The following is a 9,554-nucleotide window of genomic DNA, read 5'->3' as shown; positions in this document are numbered from 1 at the left end:
AAAACTGATGGAATTATGAATGCAGAAAAGTACAATCCGATTTTGATCTACAATGCAATACCATCTGGAAAAAACTTGGCAGCAGCTTCATTTTTCAGCATGACAATGATCCAGAACACACTGCCAATGCAGTACAAGCGTACTTGGATGGACAAAAAAACCCCAAAAAAAACAAAGACACACAATGAAACACTATCAGTCATGGATTGGCCTCCCCAGAGCCCAACATTATTGAAGCAGTGTGGGATCATGTCAATAGATAACAGAACAAAAGGCAGCCAACATCCAAAGAAAAGCTTTGAATGTCCTTAAAGAAGCCTGGAGAATTATTCCTGAAGACTGATTAAACAAAATTACAAGAAACCTTGGCTCAGAGAGATCAGGTGGTCATACCAAATATTGACGTTCAAGCTCATTAGAACTGTGCAAACTCTGTTTTTGCCTCATACTCTATTTTTGCATTTCATGCATTTCTAATTTTCCTCTTAAAATATGAAGAGATGAGCAGTAAAGACTTTTGTACGTGATTATATATGCCTCAAAAGTATTAAGGTAAAACACATGCATATTATTTTTGGTTAACTCAGAATTACTCAGGCCTGTTGATCCTCAGATTTTTGCTTGTAGATGCTCCTGCTAAATGATGATGTAAAAGATCAAACAAACAACAACATATTCACTTAACCGTTTCCGCTGTGAATATAAACGAGGAAAAGTTAGAGCTCATCATAGTAATTTTTAGCCATGATGTATTTATTTCTTCAAAATTAAAGTCTTTATTGGAATATAATCCAAAGCAGTTAAGTCATTTCATGACTGAACAAAAATAGCCATTTATCTTTAAAAAAACAAAACAAACAAACAAACAAACAAAAGAACTAAGATGGTTCCAAAATGCACTGAACAGCTTTTAACAAAATATACATTGCAGGAAGTCTTACCTTGCAGCCACTAATTGACTTGTTAATAAATAAGATTGTGAACAAAAGTCTTTTTTTTTTTCCTTTTTACACATAATAATTTAGACTTTCCCGTATTTTGAACCAAAATTGATGAGAGAACCCTTAATTTTAAAGAAATTGTGAAGACCCGTGCCACAAACATTTGTCTAACAAGTTCTTGCAGAGCACCCTCTAAAATGAACACCCCCAAAAATCAAATCAAAGAAGTAAAACACCACGAGTAACAGAAGAAATAATAGTAGTACAATTATAATGACAGGATGTTGGTTTTTTATAAAGCAACACTGATAAAAGGAGATATTATAAAGGATCAGCTATCAACAATAAAATATACAGATTACATTCCTTCAGGGTTTTCAGAATAGTGGGAGCTCATGTGAGGAGGACGATTAACTGAGCTAGAGGGAGACAGTGAACCTCTTCTTGATAGAAGCAGAACAGAAAAAGCGAAATTATTGACAGGAGTAGTTCAACATTGGTAATTTCATGGTGTAAAAACTACGAGTCTCTACATAATGAGACGTATAGTGAGTATCCTCCTAATACTTTAGTCACATAGAGCTCAGGTCAGTGGTTTTATAATGTTGCTGTGTAGTTAAAGGAAACTTGCATCAAAGCCGCCGCTTCAGAAAACATTCAGCGCTTATCCATAGGCAGCATGTTCAGTTCCAAAATAAAAGTCTTAGTTATGGCTATATGGAAGCATGAAGCCAAGATTAGAATGTAGTGGATATAACGCGTCGAGTGCAGACTGCCCAAAACAGTTCTGTAGGAGTCACTGTGGAGACATGACAACAAATTGAAGTGACATGCCTGGATATCATCTCAGGCAAAGGTGCAGTGGTCTTCATCCTGAAAATAGTACTCTGATGTGAAACATTAAAAAATAAAAGTTAAACAGAGATAAGAAGAAAAATCAGACAGATACGGTGTGTGAAGAATTGGTGGAGATGAGTCTGTAACCCCGCCCCCCTCCTTATGTCAAGCATCCACCTTCTTGTCGAAGGTGTTGAGGAGGGACTGGTGGGTTTGTTGGCTCCCGCGAGCCTTGGTGCCCTCAGGGGTGGGGGCTGATTCAGTGCAAGAGGCCTTGAAAAGGGTAGCAGTGGGACTTAGCTTCTTCTGTGGTTCAAATTCTCCCAATCTTTAACAGTCTTCATCCAAACTTTCCTGTGATTCTTTCAAAATTACGCAAAAAACTACGTTCATGACTCGGTCTGAGCACAATGCTTTAAACAATCCACATCTTCTTTGCTTTTCATACAAAAACATCCACAAACTTCCTGCAGAGTCCCTTCAGTTTTACGGGTTTAAGTCAGTGAGAGCTATGTACAGATGGGGTGGTGCATCATATATAAGTGAGTATGGTTGTGGTGGTGGTTGGTTCAGTGAGGTCTAGGTTCTCCGTGGACTCTGAAGCGGTACAGGCAGGTGTATTCGGGGTGACCCCAGTTGGACAACACCCTCACTTCGATTATCTGGAACGTCTTGTCATTCTCCTCCTGAGGGGAAAAAAAGTGGAAGATTTCAGGAACTGCTGACAAACATTGAGATGATTATTATTACTATTTTTACATTTCTAATCATGTTAAGAAGTGCCTCTAAAGTTACCATAACCGGGAAGATCTGCAGTGACTCCCCATCGTCCTGGTATGTGTAGTGTCCCAGCAGCTTTCCCTCTTCTTGGTACTCATCATCTAGACCCTGAACACAAACAAGCAGCCTGTGATCACCTGGGATGTTTGCTTTAGAGTAGAAGGTGTCTCATTACATGGTTTTCGTTGGTGTGTTTCTTACAAAGACGGTGAAGTTGCGTGGGGCGCTGGTGATGTTTCCAGTTGGGGAGAGGGTCTTGGGGATGTGCTCCACAGCAAAGGATGTGGGCAGGATCCTCAGGGACAGCCGGATCACCAGATAGCCCTGAGAGCCTTTAAACGCCCAGCAGTTTCCAGGATACACATCAGGCTAGTGGAGGAGTGAGAGAGACTGGCTTTTAGATCAGCAGATTCTATCTATTTACTGGTTATATTTGGTGCAACGCAACTTTATTCAGCTCATGGCGAGGCTCACCTGAATGACAACACGTGGAGACTGGGAGAAGTACCAGAGTGGCAGGCCAAACAGACTCATGAGGGCCGTCTTGGTTTCATAGGTCTCAGAGCAGCGGGTACTGAGGATGCTGCCACCTTAACACACACACACACACACACACACACAATCAGAAATTATACTAAACCGGAAGTTTTCGTTCTCAAGTCCACAAAAAAAAATCATTAATATTAAAATACACCATACACAGTGCTGTGAAAAACCTAAACCTTTCCAAACCTTGCTGTCAGTTCCTAACAGTTTTTCAGACAGCGTGGAGCTTATTGCAATAAAAATTGTACTTTTAAAAAAATGTCTTGCTACTTTGCTTTAAGGCAAACTAGTGGTGGCGGTAACAATTATTTCAGACATGTCTGAGCTCATTTATGGAACTGATCACAACTTAATATACTGGCATGTTGCAATCCTGGGTTAAAAAAAAAAAAAGGAGATGCCAGTCATGCACATTAAGGAGGCAATGTGTGGCGAGACAACAGGATGAATTTATTGCAGCAATCACCAGCAAACTGTGATGCTCTCTGCAAACTAGTTGCCCGGGGGAACTCTCCAACCACTGATGTTACGTGAACTTTAAATCTTTGCACAGTGTGTGAGCGACTCAGTCATGGCGATACCGCTTTTAACAGTTAGAACATCAACACAACACCAGGACTGCTTTTACTGATCGCCATTACTTCTATGCAACTAGAGCATTACAATTAAATAATGTGCATTTTTCTTCTATGAAAGTGTTACAATGTTTCAGTGCACACACACGCTGAAGTCACCGGCCCATATAGGTCAACACTCTGCTTAGTGGCACATTTCACAATGGAGATTTTGGCATTAATACCCTGGTGTCCTTGAGCTTGCTAATGCCTGCACTCGTATTGCATAAGAGACGTGTAGCAATTGAATTTAATGTGATTTATGCAGCATTCAGATTTTACAGTGTACTTTACCTTGCAACCTAAAGTTTTTATAAGAGTAGTCATGTACCAAACATCAGTTTGTTGATACATTACTGCACAGACGTGAGTTATGTAATAACCAGCCTGATGAGCCGCACTGGCTTAGCTACTCACTTGTGTAAAGGATGGAAAGATTTCCTCCTTCTTACCTCCAGACTCCAGGGCATAGTCCACCTGGCCTGTCCGATCCTGGGAGTAGAGCTTCAGAGCATTCTGCACAATCAGCTTCACTTGCTAATAAGAAGCAGAGATAAAAATGACATGTGAGCCTAAAAAAACAAAACAAAAAAAACATTGCAAAGTAACAGTCTTCAAGACTGAGCTCAACTAGGATTATGTAAATGCAACTGATGATGCTGATGGTAAGTGTGCACACATTACCTCTTCTGTCAGTCCCTCGGCAGCAGAAGCGTGCCGGACAGTTCCGGTTACTGTCTGAACAATGCTCTTGGCTTTGGACTCAGCCTCAACCACCGTCTGGGTCCTGCTGACCTCCAGCTGCTGGGATATGTTTCTCAGGATGCTAAGCTCCAGTGAGGCCAGAGAAGCCTGCAGGTCAGGCGTGCTCACGTAGCGCTGGGACAGCCAGTGGATCAGAGACTCGGGCACCTTGCCCTGCTCCTCTCCGGAAGCACCAACACCAAAGAACAGAGCCTGCAACTCCTTACGCAGCTGAGAGGACACCTGGGCTGATATCTGGGAGCGGGACGGGGACAATTTTAAAAACTCATACAAGAGGATTCACAGAACAAGCAGGCTAAGCTTTTATTGTCTTACAAAGCCAAACAAAAGTCAATATTTGACTTACAGTGTCTTGCAGCGTGTCCAGCTGCTCACACCTGCCCTTGCATCCTGCAACGCCCTGCAGGTCCTGTCTGATTTTACTCAGCTCTACCTCAAGTCTCTGTACTTCTGTTAGCAGAGCGTCATGGTCCTCCTGCTTCACGCCCACACTGATCGGGAGACAGAAACTCAAAATGTAAACAGCACAAACAACAAAATAAAGGGAAAAAAGTGGACTGTAAGGTTTATTTATTCTCCTTTTTTTTCTTGTACCTCACAGGAGCCGTGTCTGCAGCTGAAGTGACAGCTTCTTTCTCTCTTTTCTTCTTCTCATGTTCATACTGCTGCTGCTTCTGCTGCACCTCCTGCCGCACACATATAAAACAGTTATGGAAGCAGTGAAAAAAATATAAAAACAGGAGGATTCGGTTAGCATATTTAAAAAACTGCAAGTGACAAGATACATACTGGATACTATTTTTTCAAGGAGGACATGTGATTTTGTCCTGTTGGCTTTCACAGTGAGAAAGTGCAAGTTTAAATATTTCACGTTGCACCACTGTTCCCTTTATACAGACTTAACACCAGGGCTGCATTCTTACCAGCTTGGCTGTCTAACCCATTTTTCCAACACTATACAAATATTATAGTATTTTAACTGTTTGGCACTTAGTGTTTAATGCTCTTTTATAAGTTCTCAGTGGCATAGCAGCAAACCTGCAGTACATACCTCAGTCTTGGCAGACAGAGCTTTGAGCAGTAACTCTAAATCAGCCAGTCGTGCTGCCTGACTCTCTTGCTGTTGTTTTTGCAGCTCTGCACCCTGCAAAAAAATAAAATGAAAAAATGTAACTCTTGTAACTCTGTTCTTGAGCTTTCAGCACTAACTTGCGTTTTTGGCACTGTGTCATCCACCTACCTGCGCTCTCTGTGTGTTCTCCTGCTCCAGCTCTCCTCGCAGCACACCGATTCTCTGGTCCAGCAAGGAGGCCACCCACAGTCCTAGGCTGTCCCTGTCAGTCTGCGTATGGAGCTGCTCCCTCAGGGTGCTGTAGAGACCCAAAATGTTATCATGGCGCTGCTCCTGCTTCTGGTTACCCTGCTGGACTCGCTCCCAAAGCAGGGCTAGCTGACGCTCGACGCGTTCAAGACGCTCCATGTCCACACTGGAGACTGCCACAGGGGGAAGGACTGGCTGAGGAGGGAAATAAATCAATGAACATCAATCAGTGATTATAATCATGTTGTAGTGACATGTGTGTATGTATATATATATATATATATATATATATATATATATATATATATATATATATATATATATATATATATATATTCATTCTCCCTTACCGATACTTGTGAGACTGGGGTGGCTGGGGTCTGTTCCATGGGAGCCTCTGGTGCAGGGCCAGGTACAGAGGCAGGAACTGGTACCAAGTTTGACAAGAAGGTGAAGGGTGACGCAGGACGCCACTCTGTTAGGTTTATGGCTGGCAGGTAGGCAAACAGGGCAGCAGTGGACGGACCCCACAACCACAAAGCTGCACACAAATCACAGATAACACTGTTAAATCTTATTCAACACACTGATATGAGCCTAAACCCTACAGAGTCAACATATCAACATTGTGGATACAAAATAGTCCAAATTGTGGGTCATGTGTATAATACAAGGCATGAGATATTTGAATATTCACATTTATAAGTGAAGCTGCAAGACTACAGTGGCTAAATATTTCCTTCCCTCATTTACAGAAGCAGCAGTAAGCAAGCCCATCGTGATGACAATGTAAGGGCTAAGCCATGTACACTAAGGAGTATTTCAGCAAGTAAACAAAGGATTAATAAAATGTGCTTGTGATTTACCGTTATGTGAGTAGAGCTTGTGTGAGCAGAGCTCAACCACAGCACAGCCCTGAAAAGGCTGACCTGAATCTGCTACTTGATTTGTCCCACACTCTGGGGATGCGTGCTGGTTATAACATCTACCGCCACACGATCACTTTTTCTATATGTGCTCGCTAAATAGGTTAGATATTTGATAAGGCACTCACCAAGGAGAAGCAAAAGGGGCAAAAGCAACAACAGGAGCTTCCAGAGTTTGGGAAGGCATCTGAAACACAGAACATACATACATCAGAGCAACGCACAACTGACAGGAGGACATGTGGCATGAATGCAAAATCCCCAGGTAATAACTCAATATGTTCTCACAGCTCAGGAAATGTGGCTTTATGAGAACTGCAAATGTCTTACTCAGTGCAGTCACTACTGCTTGAAGATTATGAGCTGTGGTCACTCGATGGGAGTGAAAATAACAACATAATAACCTAACTTGGCTTTAGAGAGTTCATAGAGTTTGTTAACAGAACTTCCAGCACTTTCAATTAGATATGCAACGTGTATCTGCACTGCTGAGGAAAGCCTAGGATAAAGCTGTCACATACTTAATTGCTAGTGGAGGTCAGACCTGATCGTACTCACTATAATGATTCTCAGTTGAGCCTGACAGCTCTTTGTTTGACCAAACTGTGTACACAGCAGTTACAGGGCATCATTAGCATTTATCTGGTGTCTTGTTTCTGGCTGCATGATGAAAGTCCAGTGTTCACTCTCTTTTAACACCGTGTTTGGCGTCTACTACCTCCTGATGAAAATAAGTTCACCTTTAGCAGCTAAAATGCAGAAATCCATCCCATTATATTATTGAACAGTTTTATCTTAGAAAAATCAAATGTAGATATTTTAGTATTTTGAAAGCTGTTCAACAGATTAAATGTTAAACTCTGTTCTATTCCTTGCGAGATTCTGAAAGACAGCTGAGGAAGGACGACTCTTACCGGGTTAGAAAGAAGACGTTGAGCAGAGACATGAGAGACACCAGCTGGTACCATCCTGTTGCAAGAAACCACAGAAGTCCTTTGCCTGCCTTCACTGTTGAGAAAGAAAAATACAAAACACACAGAATGAGAGGGCAAGAAAGAAGTAGAGAATGAACATTTCTAAGAAGATGAAATAAAAACAAGAGCTACTGACCTGGAGCCGCCAGGAGCATCCAGAACAGTGAGAGCACCCTTTGTGCTGCCGTCCCTACACCTGAACCTAAAGCTTTGCCTGCTCTCATCACACAGTAACCTGGCTGGAGGAGGCAGTGACCTGCAAAACAGGGTAAAAGAGGGAAATGTTTAATTCACTAAACTCAGCTAAAGCAATAAACTGATCGAGCTGCAACTGAATGATCAAAACATACATGTTCCTGTAAATGTATACGGTGTGATCAACAATAAGAGAAGTGCTGGTTAACCTGCATAAACTAGGACGCTCCACAGTGCCCCCGCCAGTCGGCGGGACCTAGACGACTGTTTGAGGAGGACGGTGTGTGTCTCAGAGACCTGCTTCCCTTTACAGTCATCACCTGTGTAAGCCCAAATGATGGACAGCAGGCACGCAGAATGAACAGAAAAAAAGCATGTGTGAATGAAATCATACAAAAAAAAAAAAAGAAACGCAGTCGGGCAAATTATCAAAGCAAAGCAAATTAAAATAAAGAAAATGAAAAACAAATTATATTCTAATTTTTTAAAAAGCCATGAGCATGCATATTCTATATAACTCTGCAATGCATGAGATGCTGCACCATGCAAAGCTGCATTTCCTGACTTAAACGTCGTCTCTAATTATTTAAGAATTTATTCAGACTCAGAAGAACAACTGAAAATGGTATTTGTCATATTTGTTTCTTTTATTCTTAATTTTAAAGACCATTGTGAAATCCAGCAGCTACTTCACCTATTACTAGTCTAAAACAAGATGCTTTTCAACCATTAATTTGCTTTATTTCTTGGACCATGGTCAGTCGTGTGACGTTTTTGTGTAAACTGATGGCTCGACATTAGTCTGAGGCACACATTTAAGACAAAGAAACATCTGCAGGTCACGTCGGTCAACGGGCTTCAGACCAGCTAAATCAGTTCACACAACCTTTGCTCGCTGATCTAGACACAGGTCACGCATATCATTAACTCTGTCAATCATGCTACGTGTGAGAAAATGAGCACATGCATGTGTGTGAGTGTGTGTGAGTGCCTGCTTACACAGGGAGCCATTGAGATTAAGATGTGACGCATCTTCAGTAACCAGATCCTTCACATTCATGCTTCCACAGTAGCTCGAGTGAGCTGCAATATACACACAGGGCATGTATTAGCAATATTATCAGTTGTGTGAGAAAGTTATGATGAAAAGGAAGGCGGAGTGTGAGGATGGCAAAATGCACGCCACTAATGTGACGATGAGGAGTCCTCGTGAAGGAAATGAAGAGCAGTAGATAGAAGAGTGAGGAGAAAACACATGTAGTGAAAAGGTCACAGTTGATAAAGTTCTGCAGCTGTGAAAAAAAAACAGCTTAGATCAGCAGCAGAGTTGGAAATAAATTTTTTTTGCTAATTAAAACTTTTGATTGCACATTGATAAAGTGGCTGGAGTCAAAGAGCCTTGTTAGTTCTGCTTGACCAGCCACATACTCGACACTTGACAATCAGGCGATGGTTGTTTTGATTTTAATTTTGTGTTTAGTTTACTTCCTCCTTCAGAAACAGAAGCCAAAAGTGTGAAAGTGAAGGTTGAGACATAAACACATGAGGAAGAGATTCTTGAACGTCAAAAAAAAATCTCCATTTGAGGCGCCTTTCTCCTTAAACAAACAAAACAGTAAGAGCTGAAGAAGGAAGGAAGTGATAAAAAAGAAATT

General features: G+C 41.6%; 1 protein-coding gene across 10 annotated transcripts in view; it reads right to left on the bottom strand.

The window, feature by feature from the left end:
* Positions 1-732: 732 nt before the first annotated feature.
* sun1b (Sad1 and UNC84 domain containing 1b) overlaps positions 733-9,554 on the bottom strand; it is a 28,461-nt gene continuing 19,639 nt past the window's right edge. For 6 of the 10 annotated variants that reach the window (XM_080300314.1, XM_026161094.2, XM_080300315.1 and 3 more), the window contains 16 exons: positions 8,899-8,982; positions 8,109-8,219; positions 7,841-7,960; positions 7,645-7,738; positions 6,859-6,917; positions 6,155-6,345; positions 5,724-5,999; positions 5,535-5,627; positions 5,078-5,169; positions 4,830-4,974; positions 4,403-4,717; positions 4,171-4,255; positions 3,033-3,148; positions 2,760-2,927; positions 2,574-2,666; positions 733-2,464 (listed from right to left, as the gene is read on the bottom strand). In XM_080300314.1, the coding sequence (XP_080156440.1) occupies positions 2,348-2,464; positions 2,574-2,666; positions 2,760-2,927; positions 3,033-3,148; positions 4,171-4,255; positions 4,403-4,717; positions 4,830-4,974; positions 5,078-5,169; positions 5,535-5,627; positions 5,724-5,999; positions 6,155-6,345; positions 6,859-6,917; positions 7,645-7,738; positions 7,841-7,960; positions 8,109-8,219; positions 8,899-8,982 (2,159 nt within the window). In that variant the 3' untranslated portion in view covers positions 733-2,347. The remainder of the gene's footprint in view (positions 2,465-2,573; positions 2,667-2,759; positions 2,928-3,032; positions 3,149-4,170; positions 4,256-4,402; positions 4,718-4,829; positions 4,975-5,077; positions 5,170-5,534; positions 5,628-5,723; positions 6,000-6,154; positions 6,346-6,858; positions 6,918-7,644; positions 7,739-7,840; positions 7,961-8,108; positions 8,220-8,898; positions 8,983-9,554) is intronic. The other 4 variants (XM_080300313.1, XM_026165007.2, XM_080300316.1 and 1 more) reach the window with 1 other exon arrangement.

This window comes from Astatotilapia calliptera, chromosome 4 (assembly GCF_964374335.1).
Source record: "Astatotilapia calliptera chromosome 4, fAstCal68.1, whole genome shotgun sequence".
In the NCBI taxonomy this organism is placed as follows: Eukaryota; Metazoa; Chordata; class Actinopteri; order Cichliformes; family Cichlidae; genus Astatotilapia; species Astatotilapia calliptera.
The sequence above is the reverse complement of the archived record's forward strand: the minus strand, read 5'-3'. Positions and strand labels throughout refer to the sequence as shown.